Source organism: Malania oleifera, chromosome 10 (genome assembly GCF_029873635.1).
Source record: "Malania oleifera isolate guangnan ecotype guangnan chromosome 10, ASM2987363v1, whole genome shotgun sequence".
Taxonomy (NCBI): Eukaryota; Viridiplantae; Streptophyta; class Magnoliopsida; order Santalales; family Ximeniaceae; genus Malania; species Malania oleifera.
The window spans coordinates 59,119,334-59,143,894 of NC_080426.1; the positions used below are offsets into that span (position 1 = coordinate 59,119,334).

General features: G+C 31.9%; 1 protein-coding gene across 1 annotated transcript; it reads left to right on the forward strand.

Annotated features, from left to right (window-relative positions):
- The first annotated feature begins 4,303 nt into the window (after nt 1–4,303).
- On the forward strand, nt 4,304–10,532 carry LOC131166034 (wax ester synthase/diacylglycerol acyltransferase 11-like). Its single transcript, XM_058124255.1, has 7 exons — nt 4,304–4,800; nt 6,621–7,172; nt 8,202–8,268; nt 8,835–8,944; nt 9,351–9,560; nt 9,709–9,846; nt 10,129–10,532. Exons 1-7 carry the CDS (start codon nt 4,531–4,533, stop codon nt 10,294–10,296), a joined length of 1,515 nt encoding a protein of 504 aa, XP_057980238.1. The 5' UTR covers nt 4,304–4,530; the 3' UTR covers nt 10,297–10,532.
- The last annotated feature ends 14,029 nt before the right edge of the window (nt 10,533–24,561 follow it).

The window sequence follows — 24,561 nt, forward strand, 5'->3', positions numbered from 1 at the left end:
GGATGTTTGGGGTCCTTTTTCTATTTTAACCTCTAATGGCCACATATATTTTCTCATTATTGTTGATGATGCTTCTAGAGCAACTTGGGTTTTCTTACTCAAAAATAAATTTGAAGTCAGATCACTCATTGTATCTTTCTATAACATGATTCTCTCTCAATTTGGTACCAAGATCAAATCCATCAAATCTGATAATGCCTTAGAATTTTGTTTTAATAATTTCTACAGCTCCAAAGGAATTATTCATCAATTGAGTTGTCCTTACACCCCACAACAAAATTCAGTTGTAGAAAGAAAGCATCAGCACATACTTGCTACTACTAGAGCATTACAAATTCAATCCAATGTTCCTCTCTCTTTTTGGGGTGATTGTGTCCTCACTGCAGTCTATTTAATAAATAGACTTCCATCCCCTTTTCTAAATCATAAAACACCTTTTGAATTTCTATTTCACAAACCTTCTTCTTATTCACATTTTAGGATTTTCGATTGTTTGTGTTATGCTACCAATCTCAGTCCTCATAAACATAAATTCACTCCTAGAGTTGGAAAGTGTGTTTTTCTAGGATATCCCTTCAACGTCAAGGGTTATAAACTCTTTGATCTTGATTCTCATACAATTTTTTTATCTAGGGATGTTGTGTTTCATGAGTCAAGTTTTCCTTTTGCTTCAAATAACTCTTTTAAATGTGAAAATATTATTCCTTTACGTATTTTTCCTTCCATTCCTTATTCTGAGTCTCCAGCTGTCTCTTCTTCTCCTTTACCTCCTTCTAATGACACCATTTTTCACATTCATCAAGACTTTGATGACAATATTCATGATTTTCCTGATACACATGTTGTTTCTGATACATCTAACCAGCCTATTATTCTTAGAAGGTCTACCAGGCATACTAAACCACCATCTTATCTTGAGGCTTATCACTGTAATCAAGTCCAAGCAGCTGCCATTCCAAAATCTTCCACATGATTGAGGTACTTCTCATCCCATTCAATCTTATTTGTCTTACAATAATTTGTCTCCTTCATATAAATTTTTTTGTTGTGCCATCTCTTCCATTTTTGAACCCATTTTTTATCATCAAGCTTCTGATAATCCTAAGTGCTAGGCTGCCATGGATGCTGAGATTTCAGCTTTGGAAGCTAATAATACTTGGACTATAACTTACTTGTCACCAAGTAAGAAGCCCGTTGGTTGTAAATGGGTATATAACGTGAAATACAATTCAGATGGTTCAGTTGAGAGGTATAAAGCCAGGTTGGTTGCCAAGGGTTTCACCCAAAAGGAGGGACTCGATTACATTGACACTTTCTCTAGTTGCTAAGATGGTCTCTGTCAAAACTATACTTGTTGTGGCTGCTGTGAAAGGCTGGTTTCTTAGCCAACTTGATGTCAATAATGCTTTTCTTCATGGAGATTTAAAATGAAGAAGTTTACATGTTTTTTCCACTAGGTTTTCACAACAAGGGGGAGCAATATTAGGCTGTTCACAGCTAGGAGGAGCAGACTCACTTGGTTTGTAAGCTCAATAAATCACTCTATGAGCTTAAAAATGCTTCTAGAATGTGGTTCTCTAAGTTCTCAAATGCCTTAATTGATCTTGGCTTTGTTCAATCCAAGGCTGATTACTCTTTATTCACTAGGCAACAAGGAGATTCATTTATTGTGTTGTTGGTGTATGTTGATGATGTTCTAATAGCAAGCAATGATCAAAAGGGAGTTGAAGATTTTAAAATATTGTTAAATCAGAAGTTCAAGTTGAAAGATTTAGGGAGTTTGAGGTATTTTATTTGTTTGGAGGTAGCAAGAACAACTAAGGGAATTTTCTTGTGTCAAAGGAAGTATGCTCTAGAAATTTTGGAAGATGTTGGCTTACTAGGATGCAAACCAGCCAAAGTTCCTATGGATCCTAGTTTAAAACTTAGCAAACATGAATGTCATATGCTAAATGATCCAAGTCAATACAGAAGATTGGTTGGCAGATTATTATACTTAACTATTACTAGGCCTGACATTACATTTTCTGTTCACAAGCTCAGTCAGTTCATGGAAAAACCTAGAAAGCCTCATTATGCGGCTGCTCTTAAGGTACTTCATTACATTAAAAATGAACCAGGGAAAGGAGTATTTTTTTTAAAAAAAATCAGAACTACATGTCAAAGGATTTAGTGATGCAGATTGGGCATCATGCTCAGACACAAGAGGATCTATTACAGGATATTGTATATTTCTTGGAGACTCATTGATCTCTTGGAAATCAAAGAAACAAACTTCTGTGTCAAGATCTTCAGCTAAGGCAGAGTATGGAGCTATGACTGTAGCAACTTGTGAAATTTTGTGGATTCTTTATTTGCTAAAGGACTAGAAGATGAGGCATGATAGAGAAGTAGTATTGTTTTGTGATAGTCAATCAGCCTTGCACATAGGATCCAATCCAGTTTTTCATGAAAGGACCAAACATATAGAGATTGATTGTCACATTGAAAAGGACAAGGTATTGGCTAAAGTAATTAAACTGAATCATGTGAGAACTCATTGTCAGTTGACAGATTTATTAACCAAGGCATTGGGTTATAAACAATTTTTAGAATTGTTATCCAACATAGGATTGATTAACATTTGTTCCTCATCAGTCCATCTTGAGGGGGAGTATGAAAAACCAGCCATAGCAACATCAATTTAACAACAGTAGCAGCAGCAACAGTATAACTAGTGTGGCAGCAGCCCAATAGAAAAGTCACCAAACAGCAGCATCAGTTAAATTCGTACAGCAGCAACAGAAAATCTGCTTGTATTTTTAGTTAGTTAATTAGTTTTTCTTTTTTCACCAGATTCATACATGAATTTGTTAAGCTGATTGTGTGTGTATATATATATATTCACTTTGTATTGTTAATTTTTCAATTTTTTTAATGAAATCAGTTTCCTTTATCAAGATTGATTTCTTATAAATATCTTATTTCTTTCGGACCTCTAATAATTAAGAAAAATTACACCTTTATTCAATTAAACTTAATTATCACACTTGTAAATTAATAATAAAAGCACACACTTCAGTTGTATATATTAACTTTTAGAAAACAAACCAGATATAAGAGTGATGTCCAATTAGGTTCTTAATTCGACAATTCAAAAAGAAGAGTCATAAGGCAAATGCTTAGGTAACTTGGCCATATGAGAAATTTTGAGAGAATGTAAATTTTAGCAAATAAATGGGACCATACACACACACAATCTATTTTTGTAGGGGATATTTTATTCAATCAAATAAAACTTGGGCCTCTTCTTTTAAAAAGTAGTGGTATTCTTCTTTTAAAATTTTTTCTCTACAATCACCAAATTTTATTTAGTTTCTTATTATACTAAAATTATATCTAATTAAATACATAGCAATGGAAAAGATTCATACACTTCTTTTTCATTTCAAAAGTTAGCTATTATCAACAAGTCAAAATATTATTATTAAACATATCTTTTTAGTTCAATCGAAATTAACTGGTCAGGAAAATCAATCAAAAGATCAAGGTCAATTTTAATTTGCATAGATAAATTGCATTTGACTATTAATTTATTTATTTATTTATTTATTGACATCTTCGAATTATTAAAGTAGTAATTAAAATTTACCAAATTGTTCAATTGAAGCATGCAAGGCTACTTCGCTCGTAGTGCATGAAATGTAAAATTTTCGTTAAGAAGAGTTTGCTAGGATTTTATGAATGTAGGTATATTGCTCGACAATGTCAAATTATAAAGATATTTTTTCCTTATTTTTTCTATCTCAAGGTGATATATGTAATTGACTTAGGAGATGAGCTTGTTCATAATGATAGATGAATCGTTCATAAATAATAGGTGAATCCACTCCTTAAATGGCAAATGAGTAAGACTCATAAAATGGCAAATGAGTTTGACTCATAATTGCCAGTTGGCTACTCATAAACAACAACAGCTGAGTAAAAAGTAATCTGAAAAAGTAACTACCTGTTAACTTGAAAGTGCCTTAATTCTGGGCGTTGGGAGTCGGGGCAACTAATGAAAAATAAAATGCTACAGAAAATTTGGAACGTGAACAGGAACCTTGGCAGAAAAAGGAAATTGTGGAAATCGTACATTAATGTGTGTGTATATATATATATATATATATATTCTTTTGGAGGAAGTTGTGATTCATGAATTTGGGGACAACACATATTTTTATTAGAGGTAGGTAGGCAGGGAGGGAGGGATAAAAAGGACATACGTGAGAGTGACAGGAAACCCAAATCCGTGATATAAGTACAGGGTTTGTGGTGCATACTTACCAGTGTACGTCCTTCAGGGATCACAATAGTAGATAGCCCAGAGCACCAGATCTAGCTAGCACTTCTTCTACTGCAATCCAGAGCTCCGGCCAACACAAATTATAACTCATATATATATATATATATAGTCCACATCGCCATCATCCATCTCCTGGCCTTAAACACACACGCGCACCACTGGGCTTAATTAGGTAGCAACAGAGATCGATCGACCGGAGGTTGATGGAGACTGCTGCAGAAGCTGCTCTGCTTAGATGGAGGAAGAAGAAAGCCCTGAAGCCTATTCAGACGGCGGCCGGAGATGGGTTGAACGGGGTGGACGCGGCGGAGTTAGAAGAGCCTCTGAGCCCGGCGGCACGGCTGTTCCATGAGCCAGACTTCAACGTGCATATTATAGCAGAAATGGGGAGCAAGATCCCCATCGACCCCCATATTGTGAAAGACAAGCTCCCCCATACCCTTCTCAAGCAACCCCGTTTCTCTAGTTTGCAGGTACATATATATATATATATATCTGATATACGCTTGCTCGCATTTACCTATAGGACCATGCATCCGTTTTCTTTATTTTTTATTTTTTTATTTTTAATTTTAAGTTGAGTTTTATTTTGCTGTGAATTTTCCGTCTTGAAATTGATTTTATTTTCCAAATTCGACCGATTTTATATAAAAATTTTACTATATTTTGTCATAGCCAATACATTAAGTTTTTTACTTGAGCTCCCAAACACTAAACTTGTGTTATGGAGCATCAATTTCAGGTTTAGATTTTACTTCTTTTAGTTTTAATTTGGACAAAATTTAGATAGTATTTAACATTATAGATTTGGAGACTTGTGTTACGTACAAATTTGAATTGAATAAATTTAATACAATTTTATATTTTCTACTATTAAAGTTTGAAAAAATAAGCCCCACATATAAATACTCAATCATAAGCTATTAAAAACCATCTGATTTATATTTTAATTTTTAAAAATTTTTTTGACAAATTGTCTTAAAATAGTATCTAACATTTCATTTTTATAATTATTTTTCAAACATTTAGGGATTAAAATAATTTTTAAATTATTATTATGTTTGTCTTAAAAACTATTATTATTATTATTATTATTATTATTTGGAGAATGAGAGTAATGGATCAACCGCTCATTAACATCTCAATCAAACCTACAAATTGCAAAAGTCACACCAATAAAGTATAACTTGACTAATTAAATATTTTTTTCTTAAATTTCGACTTAACTATTACATTATTGTAGAAGTGTTATTGTCCAAAAAAAATAAAAAAACAGTTATAAATGATTAGTATAGGCTATGAAAAAGTGCTACTTTCTCCCTTATAAGACGAATGGTCCTAAAAATAATTTACTTAAAAGAGTAATGCTATTTATTGTATGGGTCATGAAGAGCAGGTTGTATGGCCTATAATCTCTCTCCTCTCTTTTTTGCCATGTGGACTTGTATTGAAACGGTGGTCAGCTTTTTTCTTATTTTAGTTATAAAGTTGTTAAGATATTTTAAACAATTAAAATAAAAATTAATTTAAGATAAACAAATTATGAAATATTTATTACAAAAAGTAAGCATTTTTTTTTTCTAAAAAATCTTGAATTCCTAGCTTGTAAAATCCATTTACTTGTGCATTTTTATTTTCTATTTTTTGTTTTTCAAACAGTTATGAAAAATCTTCCTTATTTTTTTTTAGTTTGTAACATTTATATAAATAAATAAAAAAGAATAAAAAGTTTTGATAGCGTGGAAAATATTTTTATTTTTTACTTTTAATTTTTTAAATAATTACAAATATGTCATCTTAGTTTTTAATTTTTTAAATTTATATATTAAAGTTCGAAAATATTTTTTTTTATAATTTTTTATATTTTAAAATTTTTATATAATATTTAAAAAAATAAAACATTACTATTTATCTAAATTCACACCATTCAAATCTCGCTTAAAGTGTGTAATTTTTTAATCATTTGAAAATATTAAAAAAAAATTAAAAACAGGAAAATAAAATCGGTTCTGCAATTAAACAAATCTTCTATTTTTTATTTTCCGAAGTGAAATCTTAAAAATTTGAAAATGAAATCGTATTTTTATAATTTTTTAAAAATATTTTCAAAATAAAAATTATTTTTCACACTAAAAGGCACTTAACCTAAAATACCTGATCTTACCCAAACGGGCATTTCAAGAATTAGGGTTTTGAATTTCCATATCCAACCTTGAATAGATGAAAGGGGAAGTACGAGAGAGAAGAGCTGCATAAAACAGGCCTCTGAAATGAAAAATTTATGGCGGCGCAGGTGAAGGATGAAAATGGGAACATGAAATGGGTGCCCACAAAGGTTGATCTGGAGAGGCACGTGATAGTCCCAGACCTGGATCCAAACATGGACTCCCCCGACAAGTTCGTGGAGGACTACATCGCCGACCTCAGCAAAGTCCCCGTCGACTTCTCCAAGCCCCTCTGGGACCTTCACCTCCTCAACGTCCGGACATCGCAGGCGGCGGCCGTGGGCGTGTTCCGGATCCACCACTCCCTCGGCGACGGCATGTCCCTGATGTCCCTCCTCCTCGCCTGCACCCGCAAGACCTCCGACCCCGCTGCCCTCCCCACCATCCCCGGCGCCAAGAAACCCGATTTCGCCCCCGCCGGCAAGGGCTTCTGGTGGGGCCTCCGCCTGATATGGAACACCGTCGTCGATGTTTTTATGTTCTTGCTCACCACCCTGTTCTTGAAGGATACGGAGACGCATGTGAAGGGCGTGCCGACGCCTGAGTCCGCTCGTTGGCGATTCATTCACCGGACTGTCAACTTGGATGATATTAAGTTGGTGAAGAACGCGTTGAAAGCTGTAAGTTCATATCTTATATGTAAGTATTTAACGTAATTTTTTGGGAGCACCATCAATTACATGCGACTCCCAACCGAAAAAATAAAAAATAAATAAAAATAAATTCAAAACATTTACTTTTTGGGCAAAAAAGATTTTACAAAAAGTTAATGACTTTCCCTATATTTTAAAATTTTCAGGTTCTTTTTTGAAATTTTAAAAATTGAGAAGTCTTATTTGAAGTTTAAAAAATTTTAGGAAACTTTTTGAGATTTCAAAAATTTCAGAACCTCTACTAGGTTTATCAAAAAGGCACAAAACATACTTAGGGGAAGAACGTTGATCCATAAGTTTGGTACCGCATTAAGGGGTTCAAAAGTTTTGTTCATGACTAGAGTTCCTATGTAATAAAAAAAAAAAGGGGACAAAACATCTCTTGTATTTTATAAAAAGAAAATTTTTTCAAGGGAATGTCTATCTTTTTGTCAAACATCAAATGAGGTAAATGTCATTTCTCTTGTTTTTTTTTTTCTCTAAATATATTAAATGATATTTTTATCCTTTAATTTTTACTTTTAAAGAATAAGTGAGAAGAAAAAACGAAAATATTTATAATCATGACCTATAAAGATCTTAGGCCATGTAGCCTACAAATATGGTGAAGAGCTCATGGATTACAATCTTTTTTTTCTCATGTCAAGTGAGTCTGTGATGATCTCGAATTATAGAAGTCGCAAATCAAAATAACCTCAAGAGAATAAAAATTTAAATGGTCTAATCCTTAAATAGAAATTTTTTTGAATCATGGGTAAGCAAAATAAAAATAATTGAAACTTAATTGGGCTATGTTTGGAAATCTAAGTTTTAAGATTTGAATAAAATACAATATTGAATTATATTAAATGTCTTTTTAAATATACACAAATTCTCATTCATGACATGAAATTTATGCGCCTAAAAGGAGAACAAATTAATAAGAAATAATATTATTCATAATCACTGTCTTAGTAATTAACTAAATAGCTTTGGTTTTGGTTGTGGGCTTCACAGACCATCAACGATGTTATGATGGGGATCACATTGGCGGCTTTGTCTCGGTATCTCAATAGGAAATATGGTGAGCTCTGGTTGATTATTTATTTATTATTTGTTTAATAATTAACAAATTAATTAAAAACTGTTTGATTTCCCTTTTATTATGTTCTATTTTACATGTTCAAATTGTCAAAAGTATTGAAAGGTTGAATCCCAAACTTAAAAAAAATTCATTTGAAATATGAAAGATATATATATATACATTGAAATATGAATTTAATTTTTAAGTTTTAACTTTATGGAAACAAAATTTTATTCTTAATATTATTTTAATAAAGGAAAAATATGATAAGCAAAACCACATTTTTGTTTTGGCCATTTTTTTTTTGTAATCTTTTCGATAACCTGAGGATTCCTGCCACCATCGCATCACATTGGACACTATGGTGCAGCATCAAAACCAAAAGAATGAATGCTGGCTACCCATTAGCATGTCTTTGGTAATTTATCAGCCTAATGCAATAAGGAAGAATCAAATCCGTGACCTTACCTTTGAACAATATCCTCGATTTCAACATAGCTTAATGCGTATGCATTACATGCATATGCAAAGTGGGTTTTTTGCTGAGACATTCTCCCATTTTACAGGCGAGAGGAAGAGAGCACGGGGGTCAGCAGAAAAGAAAAATCATCTCCCGAGAAATATTCGTCTCAGAGCAACTCTTCTCGTTAACACCAGACCCTCTACTGGCATCCATGTGAGTAATCTTTCTTTCTAGCTCCTTTAATGCCCCATTTGGGTGTTTGAACTCGTGCAATACAAGCCGACTGAATTATGTAATTAGCCATTCTTTGAACAAGTAAAAAGAAGGTAAGACCAATATGGGCCAAAAAAAAAAAACATGTTTCAAATGAATGAATGTGGATTAGATAGTTTATTTATATTTTAGCAAAACTTTTTTTATATTGTTGAGACTTGAGAATGAGATTTGTATATTATGAAAGTATTTTTATTTGATTTGCATCATAGGCTAGGATTCACAAGAATATGATATTATAGTTTTGAAATTCGTTACAAAATTGATAGAATGCAAATTAAGTTTCAAAATTGGAGTTCTTAATTAATTAATTATTATTATTTTTCTGATGAGCTCATGCATGCAGGCTTTGGCAGAGATGATGGAGAAGGGAACAGAAGCCAAATGGGGTAACCAGATCGGTTACATTCTTCTACCCTTCCCTGTGGCAGTGCGTGATGATCCCTTGGACTACATTCGCACAGCTAAAGCCATTATTGACAGAAAGAAGCATTCTCTTGAAGCTATAGGCACTTCTTACATTGCTGATTTTGTTATCAAGTTGTTGGGCATCAAGGTACGTACGTTTTACCTACTAATTAATTAATCCTTCCAACATCTAATCAAGTACATTTAATTGCATGCACACATGCATGCATAATATATAGAAAATATGAGTGGGGGAGTAGAAAATGAATCAATCAGCTTTCTCGCTTGCCAAACAGGCTGCAGCCATATTGTCTCATAGAGCTCCCACTTTCACCACGATGAGCTTCTCAAATGTAGTTGGACCCGTGGAAGAAATTTGTTTCTATGGTCATCCAATGGCTTACCTTGCTCCAGGTTGTTTTGGACAACCTAATGTAAGTATTTACTTTCAAACCAATGCTGCCTTCTCTCTCTCTCTCTATCTGAGAAGAAAAAAAAAATAGGATGAATTATTTTCACATACTCTTCATTTATCAAAGTTATTTCAAGCATTAGATGGAGGTTTTGTTAAAATACATTTCTCTTTCTTGCACGATACCATACAAAGCAAAATACTAAACCAATTTTCAAGAAAACTAATTTCTCCGACCAAATGGATTGGTGATAATAGAAGTGCATAGAATGATATGAGATTGTCTCTTCAATTCTTAATGCAGGCACTGATGATAAATTGTCAAAGTTACATAAACCAAATGACCTTTATACTCTCGGTTGACGAGAACACAATTCCGGATTCTCATGACCTTTGTGATGACATTGAAGAATCACTTAAACTTATCAAGGAGGCGGTGATTGTGAAAGGGCTTGCAAAGCGTGATACATAACATGATAATATAGAACAATTATGCGCATCATTCATTATACTTTCATGTACCACTTCTTCTTCTTCTTCCCTTTTCTTGTTTGATTCATTTTTTTTTTAGTTCTTTTGTTGTTATTTGCCTTGCTTTAATCATCCTAATAATGTAATTTTCATTGATACTGTCATTAGAAAGAAAGATTAGTATTTGATAAAAATATGTATTCTATGAATTTAATAATACTCCCAAAATATTATGTAGTGGTTTGTATCTTGAATTAGAAACTATTACATTGTGTGTTGTATTGATTCTATTCGAGAGATTTTTGTAGATAAACTAATTTAGCCACCTCTCTTTCGAAAAACACATGTCGTCATAATGCATGAAACCACTCTAGGAGGAGGGAAGGGGAACCAACTGCTTTGACCCAAGTGATGACTAAAAGAGTGTAAAATGAGATAACGAGTTCATTAGTTCAGTGGCATCGTCTATGTAAGGCTCTATCACTTTTTATTAAATGATCCCTAAGCTAAAACCTTTGTCCAAAAAGTTAGAAGTCTTGGTCTATTAGCTATGGTAGGGTGTGAGATTATGGTTATGCGAAGGGAAAATATATTACTATCCCTTGACGCTTGTGCATGACTAGTCAATTATTACTTCCAAAGCAATTCAATGATTCATGACTCAATTTCTCTTCCATGTTTATCTAAGCAGAAGCCTTAAAGTGTGGCATAGTTTCATAATTACATTGTAAAGCCCAAAAGCGATCCATGGTCCCTGTCAAGTTCTAATTTATTGGTCTCAATTTTCAAGTTTCACAATTTCCAAAAAAAAAATGTACATAGAATAGTAGGCAAATTGCATAACAAATTGCCTTATAAAATGACCGAGGCAATTCATAGTGATTAAACTAAGCAAGCCATCCCTTAGAACTTGGTAGGTAAGATTTGAAATTCTTGGTTCGTGTCATAGGAAGTTAACACATGCATGCAAGACGATAAAGGCAAAAAAATGGGGTACGAGATGCCACCCTAATGCAATAAGGTTTAGAAAGATAGAGGCTGTTTGGGTATTTTAGGAGAGCTTGGAATGTGGTGCGTTTGACGATCAGACACTTGTCCATGGAGTTTAGGCAGCCAAGTCTATAATGAAGGCAGGTTGCCTTGAACTACTTGGGTCATTGAAAGATTATTATTGTTAAACAAATGTTCTCACTCATTCTTAGTTTTAATATGTTTAGGGCCATTGAAAGGTTATTATTGTTGAAAAAATGTTGTTGTTCATTCTTAGTTTGAACATTTTTTGAGAGTTGAATGAGAACCATAGCAGATTGGATTGTGGGACTTCTTTCCTAATTTTTTTTAACAAAATTAATTCCCCACCTTAACTCTTGGGTTCCTCTCATTGAGAGCAAGCATGGACACCATCACAAAGTAATTGTACCTTTATTTGGACTATATTTTTTTCTTTGAGAAAAGTAAAACAAAGGATAATTGAAGTAATATGAAAAAAAGGAAGTTCAGTAATTTAAGGAAAAAACATAGGGATAGTAAGAAACAACAATGACACCACAAATGAAAATAGAAATTATAGTAAGGGCAAAAGATATTAACCATCTTTGAGATTTGGTAAAAAGATAATAACCTCTCTGAAGTTTCAAAAACCCTATTGACCTCCCATAAGGTTCCAAAATACCCAAAACCTCTCTTGACATTTGGTTTTGGAGACACTTGCACACCTCAAAAGACTTGTCTTTTTAGAAAATATAAGGGTGACATTCATGTTTGGTTGGCAAATCTTAGGAAAGGTTCCTAAAATTGTTGAAATCGTAAGAAAGGTCTTTGGGATTTTTGATTTCTTGGGAGAGGTTTGTGCCCTTTTGCCAAATCTTAGGAGAGATGAGTGTTTTCTGCCCTAACAATAAAGACAATTAATTGCAGACAACAAACATAATGCATGGTAATAAGGAGACATATTTACAATATATAAAAACGATGAAAGAAATCAATGACAATAAACATAAGGCACACATTTCCCACAATAATGATGGTATAAGAAGCTCAAACATTTCCTCCTTTTAGATTTTACGAAGATAAACACGATATGTAAGAGCTTGTACATAAGCACAACATTAATATCAATAAGAATAGTAATATGGTAATATAAATAGGCTAGCAAGGGTTACAACATTAATCTAACAACATATATAAGCTTAAAACTATGGATGATACACACATACATGCTAATAATATTAATGATGGTTATGAACTAGAAATGTGAATAAGACTAGTAGTAATGAACTTATACAAACAACATCAACGAACTCGAGTTGGATCAACAATCGTTTTGCTGAAATTTTTTGAAGAGCACATGACATGATGGTACTAATAGAAAAATGAATCTATTCTAATACCATGACATGATATGCAAAGGTATTCTTTGGGAGCCAACATCTTATGTTTTAGACAAAAATCTTATAGCTCTAAAACTTCACATTAAGGACTAGAACTGCAATATGTTTGGCTCTTTTGATGGTCAAAAAATTTTGTTATGCTTGTCAACATTGGGTTCGGGTGGCCTATTTTAGTTGCTAACAAATTTGGAAACTACTTAAAAAACAAGTAAAAAAACTAAACCATTGGTTCTTCAACTTACTCATATATTTTAGAAATCGAATCATCACTTTATTTTTATTTTGAAAAATAAAAATAAAGGAAGATATTTTGAAAATAATTTTAAGTTTGAGAGAACTATTATGAATAGTGAAGGTAGACCTTTAAACTTTCTTTAAAGGAAGTTTAAAAGCCTAACACCTTAGAATAACTCGCCTCGAATCGTAGGTATAGAGAATTGTAGGTATAGAGGACAATTCGTCTCAAATGCTTCATCTTGAATATTTTAAAAAACTTAGGGGACAAATAGTCCCTAATTCAATTTAATTATTTTCAATTTCATGGAATTAAAATTGGGAACTCCTAGAAGAGTATTTAAGAATTTTTTTCCTAAATCTTATGAAAACTATATTTTTATACTTGAAAAGCAGTAGTATTTACTCAAAATGACTATAAGAAAATTCAACAAATCTTAGTTCATCTAGTAAAATTGAGCCATCCATGTCCCAAAATATGAATAACATAGATCCATGTTCCAAAATATTAACTAAATTAACTTATTTTTTTGAAAATAGTTACACCAGAAAAGTCAATGCAAAAAAGTTTTCAGCTAGTGATGTGTCCAATATGTACCCATCAAGCATTTCCATCACTATCACCATCTACCTACATCCTACAAAATGCAAATAGAAAAAATAAAGGATTAGTGAAAAATTTGGTAGAGTTTCCTTTGAAAATTGAACATTTTCAAAAAATTAAACCTGTTAAAAATGAAATTATAAATTTTAATATTTATTTTTTTAATGCTGGTTTTCGTCAATCAGTCAACCTATTCATCTGTGGGATTATGTGTGTGTTTGGATGAAAGGATGATAAAGATGGGAAGAGCTAATTGACTAGCTTGAATATGTGCAAACCTAGAGAACTAAGAAGACTAAAACTCATCAATTTGGCTAACTATCTTGTTTAATAAATCAACATCATACATCATTTCCAAGTGCAATTGCACATATTCATCCTTCACTCTCCATATTCATTTTTCATTCTATTTTTTTCTTTAAAGATTGTATTGTTATTGAACACCCAACAACTTCCCAAACACCAGTTGATAAAGAATCATTTAAAAAATTCAGATCCATAAAAACAACATGACTGTTCCAATCAACAATGTAATAACCTGAACCCACTACAAAAAATAAGGTTATTAGTGAAGGATCAAAACCATCACTAATAATCATAAAACTGTTACTAATAGTATTAGTGACGAATTTATAAGTATTAGTGACGATTTTAAATTAGTTGCTATATCTGCCATTACAATTAATTATTAGTGACGAATTTTGAAACCATCACTAATAATGTAGTATCAATGACAGATTATAACCGTCACTAAAACACCAATACTGTCACTATAAATTTTATATTGGTTCGGTACAAATTCTTCACTAATAGCAGGGTATTAGTGACGAATTTCAAAACCATCACTAATATTGTAGTGTTAGTGAAAGATCAAAACCGTCACTAATACTCTACTATTAGTGACAAATCCTAAAACCGTCACTAATAGTAGTTGTCACTAATAGTAGAGTATTAGTGAAGAATCAAAACTATTACTAATACTTGGCCTTTAGTGAAGGATCATAATGCGTCACTAATAGTGTAGCATTAGTGACGGTTTTAAATTTGTCACTAATAGTTGGGCTTTAGTGAAGGATCAAAATTGTCACTAATACTTGGCCTTTAGTGAAGGATCAAAATTCAACATTAATATTATAGTATTAGTGATGATTTTGATCCTTCATTAATATCTACAGACAATTATTAGTGACGGTTTTCAAACCTTCACTAATAATTTAAGATTAATATTTTTTTAATCATTGATTCTCGTGAAAATCTGTAATTACATTTTCGCATAGATAACATTAAACCTTAATTATTAAAAAGATTAATAAATTATTAAAAATTATAATTCAAAATCAAATACAAATACATCATACAAATTTCGAATGTTTTATACATGAATCCCATATGTTCAGATAACAAAAAAAATACAAAAAAAAAAAAAAAATCAAAAGCTGCACCCACCTATAGTGTATGGCATCGTATTGATGTTGTAACAGCCGCAAACCCTATAAATTAAGAATTACAAAAAAAAAAATTAGTATACGATTTTTGACCATATACGTACTATAAGTATCAATGATTTGATAGAAAAATAATCGGACATTCGAAAAAAGTTAAAAAAAATGATACTGTTTTAAATAGCTAAGTTTTATAAGTTTTGAGAAATTTTGGCAGCATCTCCCCTGTAAATAGGACATTTTCCATAGAGATATGTTCGAAACCTGGGTGTTTACACTAAACAGTTCACAATAATCCAACCAGTAATTAATGAATTTTATGAGTGCACAAGATCTTCATATAATCAGCATTAAATAATATAATGCATTTATGCATCCCACAAACAATCTATATCAGACTATAGTTCTATGAAAAAATAGAACTTGATGTTGATAATGGTTTACATGACTTCTTTAGGACTCAAAAATAACTATAATAATCAAATAATGCAAATAAGACCATTATTTATAGAATTTTCACTTAGCATATGCAAAAGTAAATTTACAGATGAAATTCAAAATTCATTTGAACTTCACTCATCATTTTAGAAATGTTTTAACATTTAGCACACTATAATTATTCTCACAAATATGGTATATGACTTTGATTATTTTGGTAGAAATTTAATAAATTTTTGATAGCATGCCGTTTGTAAATAGCATTCCCAAACCTGCAAGTCACAAAACATTCAATTCAGAAGATTTTTGCATCATACAGATGCTCAATGTGCTTAAGACAACCTTATGACTCAAAAATAATGACAATGATATGCATGAAATTCCATAGGATTATGTTTTCCAAACTTATGGAAGTTTTTAAAAAATTTGGTAGCATTTCCCTTGTAAATCGGACATTTTCCATATAGATATGTTTCAAACCTGTGTGTTTACACTAAATAGTTCAGAATAATCCAACTAGTAATGGCTGCATCTTATAAGTGGTACAAAAAAAGAAGAAGAAGTAAGCTTTGAAACACTATGATCTATTTAAATTTATACACACACACACACATACATACATACATACATACATACATACATAAAGATCTTTATTTTGACTAGATTTTATGCATCCCTTTGATCTTCGTTTCCTTAATTGGGTCTTAAGTTGGGAGTTTAATGTTGTTAGATCTTCAGTTAAAGAGTTGGGAGGCTCCTATATTACTTGTAGGCTATAGTGTTTGGAAGATTTATTTGGGAAGAGGTTAAGGAAGCATTGGAATTTAACAAATTTTCCAGCAACATGCGATCTCTAAATAGAACATTTCCCAAACCTGCAAGTCACAAAAGTTCTTCCTAGGTTTAGCTAAGTCAGCAGCAGTGGTACACAACCTAGGGGCTATCTATGCATATATGAAATTTCAGAAAAGATAAATCAAGTCCTAACAACACAAGTTACTTGATATGTATCAACGTACTTCCTTAAATCAAGATTTCCACAATCAACACACTTTCTTTAATCAAGCTTTCCACAATAATCAAAGTCAAATTAATTTTCAGTGATTAACTAAGGTCAAGATAACTTTTTGCAATTAACTAAACATTCACGCAATTTTTATGTGCCGAAATTAAAGACATTTAGGGAAGAGAAAGACACCAAGATTTTACGAGGTTTGGCTATACCCGCCTATGTCCTTGCCTTAGGTAAACTACCCAAGGATTTCACTATACCGCTCCCTTAACCGGGCAGAACAAACCGTTTACACACTCCTTCAAGTAGGATAGAGCCTCCTCTCCAAGCGATACCCCACGCTCGATTAGCCAAAGATTAAATCCACCCTGAATTGTAAAAAACAGCAAGAGAAAATTTTGTGTAGAATGACACTCTCAAAAAAGCTGATTAGTACAATTTGAATATCACAATATAGTTTAATCAAATATCAATATAGAAAAATGAAGCTCAACTATATATCACCGGGTTCTTTCTTAGATTGAAAGTTTCAAGTAGAGGACAAGAACTGTGAGCTTTTAAATCAACAAGTACTTAACTTTAGCTTTCAGAAAATATTCAGCAAGAATGCTTCGTGTTGACTCTATGAGTCCAATCCGTTTTTTATAGTGACAAATCACTTGACATTTGATCTGTGCATTGAGATTGTGAACATGAACTATGTTTAGCAGGCACGGAAGGATAACAAGTCATGGAGGCCATAAAGAATAAAACATATATATCTGGGCAAGATTCATGGAACTCAAAGAGTTCAAAAACGAAGATGCAAGTGACAAGTTCAAGAACATCATGAGAATGGGTACTTAGAACTCATGTATTTACATTTTCATATGATTTAATTTAAGGCTCAATATATACCCTAGAATAACTTTAGGACTCATGCATTTTATGAACATCATTAGGGGACTTTCATGGACTTAAAAATATTTTTAAAACCTTGGAAAATATTTTTATAAAAAACCCAAGAAAGAAAGCAAAGTAAACTTTTAAACTACAAAAAAAAAATTCAGAAAATAGGGACTTTAGTAGCTTGAAGTTAACCTCAGTCGCCTGAAGAATTTCCTCAGGAGACCGACGATTAAGTTCAGTCGCTTGAAGAATTAATGGTGAAACATAAAACCTAGCCTAGGCACTTCGGTCGCCTGAACATGGCACTTCAGTTGTCTGAACTCATCACTTCAGGAGCCAGAACCCAACTTCAGTCGCCTGACCCTGTATCCACGTTGATTTTTCGAAGCACTAAGGAACTTCAGTCGCCTGGGCCTTCGACCTCAATCCCCTGAACTTGCGGGAAAACTTAAAAGTTTAATTTTTATTAAGAGAACTCGCGAGATATTTTTTAGTCCAACGGTCAAGATTGATTCTAAGGGTAAGACACCTATATATTGAACATCTAAACCCTAGTACGACAGCAAAGATCAACGAGAAGAGAAGAGAACATCTTTTTGAAAGAGAATTGAGAATTTTGAACACATTGTTATACGATTGCCGGCACTCTAGCACATACTCATCAAGCTTGGGCAAATCAACTTAGAAAACCAAAGGGGATTTATTTACACATCTTGATTTCAACTTGGTATTGAGGTTTGGTTAATCCATTTAGTGTTTTCAAGAGATTCTCATATCATCATCTGTTATTGAATATCATTAGAGAGATTAATATTGAGTTTTGACATCCATATAGAGATTGTTTTTGACAAGTTCATTACTTGAGAAAGTTTTTCCTTTTCCATTCATTAAAGAGTTATCATTAAAGTGTGTTCTTAGCTAAAGACTTGATATATTTTAGATACTTCAAGACTATTTGATTAGATATCCTTAGAAGTTCATAACTATATATATATATATATATAATCATTGAAGGATATTTTTTTTCTGAAAATCTTATATTAAGTTTTGATCTTTGGTAATCTCAACATATATACACACACATTACGTTGAATATTACAAAGATCATATTGAGATTGAAATTTTGAGAGAAGTATTGTTTTGACAAATTGTGTTTTCAAATCTTAGCAAACTTCAAAGTTGTTTGTGTATTCAAAGATTTAACCTAAGTTCTCTAAAGCATTGAGTTATATAAATATCTTTAGAAGATTTGATAAAAAGGGATTTGTGTGTTGAAGCATATTCATTCATTAACGATTGTATCGTTACATACATTCTGAGCTTCAAGTTTCATCATATGATTATGTATTAGAAATTTGAATTGTACTCACTAGCTTTGTTGGAAACAACTTTGAGTGTTTTATAGATTTCATTACATTCACGGTTTGGTTTGTGAACCGGGTTTAAGGAGAGAGTTGTATCTCTTGTAAGCAGTGGAGTAGGAGAAAGTTGTACCTTTTGTAAGCAGCGAATTGTAAGGGAAACTCCGTCCCAATTTAAGGAGCAGGAGTTATAATGGAATCCTTGAGTAGGTTGCTCAAGGCGAGGATGTAGGCCAGGTTGGCTGAACCTCATAAAAACTACGTTTGCATTCTCTCTTCCCTTATCTCTTTATTTTCCGCATTGCATTTCAATATCTAGCTTGCTTGTGTATGTTGAATAACTTCACGCACACTTAATTAGGTAAAAAGGAAGCCATTGATATAGTAATTTAAATCAGCTTCAAATCCCTGCCATTAATTAGTTAAATATAGAAATAGGGATTAATTGAATAAGATTTCAATTTTTTTTTTAAGATACCCAATTCACCCCTCGCTTGGGATTACACCTAAATCAACACTTTTATTGAGAAAGAATTTGATCAATAGCTGATTTTGATTTTGTTGTTCTATTTATAAATAGAAAATATAGTATTTCGTATTCATTAAGTTGCTCTGAATATTCCTCAAGTTTTAACAAAGTTTTGGGGCCAAGCAAACACTTTTGGAAACCTCCCTGCGTTGTTTTAAATTTAAATTTATGAAGGTCAGTTGCTAGAACCCAAAGGTTAGTTGCATGTGCCTTTTTAAATTAAGGTATTTTTGGAGTCATTACAATGTTAGTCGACTAGCCTTGATGGGTCAGTCACCTGACCTGGTTCTGTCAGTCAACTGAGCAGTCGCTTGATGTTGGCAGCTTCAACTACTCTTCAGTAATTTGGTCATACCTTTTTCTATAGAACTCCAAATTGGACTTTCTTTGTATCAGCAGAACTTTAGGGGAAAATGCCACAACTTTCATGTTGAACACTATTTAAGATAAGAAACCATTGATGGAGAAAATGGCACATCAATGCAGATATAGAAAAAAAATAAGAATTTGGAGAATCTTGTTTTGGTGTTTTTCATTCCAAAAATAATTTTAACCTTTTTGAAATAACTTTTGACCTTATAAAAATATTTTCCAAGTGTTTTAAAAGGCATCTAGGTCCAAGTAATTAACCTAAAAGTTTTATGCATCCATATTGAAATCATTTGAAGTACTTACATGATATTTCTTAAAAGACTATAACTTTCTAAGCGCTAAGTCTTCATGTATTTGCTTTGTTCTCAGTATCTTCATGTATTTGTTTTTCTTTCAATATCTTAATGTATTTGCTTTAACTTTCCTCATATTTCATTGACTTAAGTACATACTTTATCAAGTTCTTCTAACTTTACGTACAAGCTTTCAATATACTTTTCAAGCACTTGACCTTGGTCTTTTATCAACACTCTTGAGTCCTGAAACATCACTTAACTAAATATGTTAAGTTCCTTTGCTTTCTTATCATCAAAACAAGATTTTAATCCTTGTGAGGCCAACAATCTCTCTCTTTTTGATGAGGACAAATAAGGAGCAAAAATGAGTAAGCCTTAATAAGCTCCCCCTTATAATAAGTATCAACTTAACAATATTTGTAATATCATGATTATTTTCAAATATCAATTTCAATATCATGCTCATATATTTCATTTCATAGTTGAGCCAATACACATGGTTAGGTATGCAGGTGTCATACTTAATTTTCAATATCATGCTCATATTTTTCATTTCATAGTTGAGCCAATATACATGCTTAGGTATGCAGGTGTCATGTACAATTTTTGCCCAAAAATTCTTTCCCTTTTAACATCAATCAAAAAGAGCAAAAAATATTAATATCAAGAGAATGAGCAACTATAAGCAAAAGTATATATCCAGTGAAGGCACAAAATAGAAACTTTGCATTCATCATGCATACAAAGATAGACAATAAGTCCCAAAAAGTATAAGTAAATACAAAAGATTGTATATCAGATTTTTCAATAATTTCTTATAATGAAAAAAAATATGATATTATTACTTAATAAGTATAACTCTCCCTGAATGAAATATATTTCATATTCAATAAATTCATAATTTCATTCTTGAAGGACAAACTATGCATCCATGTATAGTATTAGTGTAAATATCATGTGAACCTATTATCATTATCAATCATACTTTTAAATTTATTATGCCATGCTCATGCTCATTTTGCTAAATTTTCTCCCCCTTTTTATATCAACAAAAGAATAAATCGAAAAAAATATTATGCAAAGGTACTAATGACCAAAAAAAAAATTCACATTTTGATTGCAATGACAAAGTCCATAATCCAGCATATATTTCAATCATAACATGGTCATCCATTATTCAGCATGCCAAAAAATATATAACATAATCCATCATCAGCATGTGAACTAAGATGGTCAAGAGAAAACAAATAAAAGAGTTAAGCAAAAAAGTAGTAGTGTCAAACATTTCAACCCAGCTTAGTGTTTGGTTTCAGAAAATTCTTTTGCATATGGATTTACCAATCTTCAAATATCTTTCCAAATTGTCTGTTGAAGTATATAGTTCTTTGAATTTAATTCTTTTGAAGCCTTGTACAATTCATCCTTTTATTGTGGCCAACAATGTCATTCTTATGTTCTTGTTGCAATATAATAATCAACAATAAGCTCAAAAACTCTTCTTTAAGTTTGTCATACCTCATATCAATCTTTGTTAATACTCTTGTATTAATTGACTTTGTGAACTTCCTAAATTTTTTTGTAGCTGCTTTCGATATGATCATTGAGTTCAAGCTATTAAGCTATTACTAATTTATATAATCTTAGAAAGACTACGTAGGTGTATTTTTTCTTCATGACTCAACCATATGTTGTGAATATTTCAAAAATAATTGTTTTGTACTTGCACTAACAAAAAGTAACATTTACATTTATTTAATACTTAACCAACTAGATTTTAGATTCTTACTTTGAACTTATTTCAGTGATTTATTAATCAATTAGGTCTATTTTAATTTGATCTTCTAAATCTCAAGTATATGCAAATAGCAATATATGCCGTTCTAATTTTAACCTTAAGTATTTATAACCTTTCTTTAACAATTCAACTAAGGTTACTATTTCATCTCTTTATCTATACCTAATATAGTGAATTATTTACCATGACATGCACAATCATGAATATAGACTTTTAGTTTGTGCATTAGATCTTCAAGGTTTCTAATATAGTAAACATATCTGTTAATAATTTACGTTTTAAGCATTATCTACTATCGAAGCAAACTTATAGTCATAACTGTTAATTCAGGTATAATCCAAAGAGTTGGGGTGAATTGGCTATTTTTAAAAACCTTTAAAATTATTTACCACTTAATCCCTATTTTTATATTTAACAAATTTCTTGCAGGGGCTTGAGACTGATTGAAATTATTATATCAATGAATTCCTTTTATTTAGTTATTTATTAAGTGCGTGTGGGGTTATTCAACATACACACATGCAAGATAGATAATGAAATGCATTGCGAAAAATAAAAAAAGTAAGGGAAGAGAGAAGGAAAACACAGTTTTTACGAGGTTCAGCCAACCCAGCCTACGTCCTCGCCTTGAGAAACCCACTGAAGGATTCCACTAAATCCCTGCTCCTTTAACCGGGATGGAGCTTCCCTTACATCCGCTGCTTACAAGAAGCACAACTTCCTCCTCACCCGGTTCATAACCCGAACCGTGATTACAATATAGAATTTTAAATCTCCAAAACAACTTATTATTGCTTCTAACAAAACTAGTGAGTACAATTGAAATCCTAACACATATCCATATGATGAAACTTGAAGCTCAATATGTATGTAACGATATAATCGTTATATGAATGATATGCTTCACACAATTTTCCTTTTATCAAATCTCCTAAAATAATGGTGTAAGTAAATGTTTTGGAGAAATTAGGATTCTAGTTCAACTTATTAGATGCACGAATACCAAGCATGATCTTATTAAAAAATTTGTCTTGAATATAGTAAAGATCTAAATCAATAAGTTTTCTTCCAAGTATCCAAATACAATATGATCTTTATAATATGCAAATATGTGTATATATATGATATGAGTTCCAAACATAAAAAAACCTAATATAATATTTTTTAGAAAATATCCCTCAATAATATATATAGTTATGAAAACAAAGGATATTTAATCAAGTGGTTTTGTAATATCGAAAATATCAAGTCTTTAACTGAATACACACTAGAATCAAAACGTTTAACCAATGGCGAAAATTTTTCTCAAATAGTGATCTTGTCAAAACAATTTAATATAAGCATACTCAAAATCAATCTTTCAACTAATATTCAATAATGGATTTTGAGATGCAAAACTCTTTGAGAATAAATATTAACAAGCAAATCGATTTAGATGAAGAGCTCTATGAGAATAAATATTAACTAGCAAATCGATTTACCAAACCTCAATACTAAAATGAAAGCACAACGATTGCTAGAATGCCTTTTGAAGATCGAGATAGCCTTAGCTCAGATTTGACGTATAAACTTTGAAATCCCAAGCAAAAACTTTAGCAGTGTGATCAAAGTTCTCCCAAGTTGTGCTAAAACGTACAATATGCTCAATCGTATGCCAAATGTTGTTTTCTATTGGGGGCACTAGGGTTTAAATGTTGATTATATAGGTAACCTTACTCTTAGGATGATTTCTAACTGTTGGATCAACTTGATGTAGAAATAACTCGTGTGTTCTCTTATTAAAAATCAAAATTTTAATCTTCCCGTAAGTTCAAACGACTGAGGATTAGAGCTCAAACGACTGAAGTTCCTTAGAGTTTCGAAAAATTAAACCTGGACACAGGGTCAAACGTCTGAAGTTTGGGTTCAGACTTCTGAAGTTGCGGGTTTAGACGACCGAAGTCAGGGTTGAGGCTTTTGGTGTGCTTCTTCCTGTTTCTGTGTTTCTCCAATAATTCTTTAGACGACTAAACATAATCTTAGGTCTTTTGAAGAAATTTTTCAGACGATTGAGCTTAACTTCGGTCTTCTGAAGTTGAATCTTCAGAAGACTAGTCAGGGAGTTCGGTCTTCTGAACAGAACATTTTCTGGATTTTTCTTTTTATTTTCAAAGATCTGTTTATGCTCTCTTTCTTTACTCTTTTATAAAATATTTTCTAGGGTTTTAAAACTCTCTAAGTCCATAAATATCCCCTAAAGATGTTCATGAGATGCATGAGTCCTAAGGTCAGTATACGGTATATTTTGAGCCTCAAATTAAATCATATGAAATACGTAAATACATTCAGTTCTAAATACCCATTCCCATGACGATCTTGAACTTGCCGCTTGCATCTTCATTCTTCAACTCTTTTAGTTTCATGGATTTTGCCAAGATGTGTATACTGTAGTCTTCATGGCTTCCATGACTTTCTATCCTTCCATGCATGCTGAATATTGTTCCTGTTCACAATCTCAATGCACAAATCAAATACCAAGTGATTTGTCATTATCGAATCAAGATTCGACTCATAGAGTCAACAATCTCCCCCTTTTTGATGATGACAAATACATGAGCAAAAATATAGAATGAGTTATGCCTAACAAGGGTCCCCCACAAATAATGCACAAACAAATATGCAGCAATATGAAATATGCTCATACACAATTTGTTTTGCCAACCATTTTTTCTATAGCCTAATTCTTCTCCCCCTTTTGACATCAACAAAAAGATGTATAACGAGACATGAGTGGACATAACCTAATATTCTTATCCTCCTTTAAAATCTTAAAGTTTAAACTTGTTTAACTATCAGATTTTTAAAAAAATTGTACTGTGAAATGTGTCTCCCTGTGTTAATTTAATCTACTTCTCCCCCTTGCTAA

Excerpts from the sequence above, each read along its gene's own strand:
- LOC131166034 (XM_058124255.1), top strand. The coding sequence starts at position 4,531 with ATGGAGACTGCTGCAGAAGCTGCTCTGCTTAGATGGAGGAAGAAGAAA. Across the intron at positions 7,173-8,201 it reads TGAAGAACGCGTTGAAAGCT|ACCATCAACGATGTTATGAT; the intron begins GTAAGTTCATAT and ends TGGGCTTCACAG. Across the intron at positions 8,269-8,834 it reads GTATCTCAATAGGAAATATG|GCGAGAGGAAGAGAGCACGG; the intron begins GTGAGCTCTGGT and ends CCCATTTTACAG.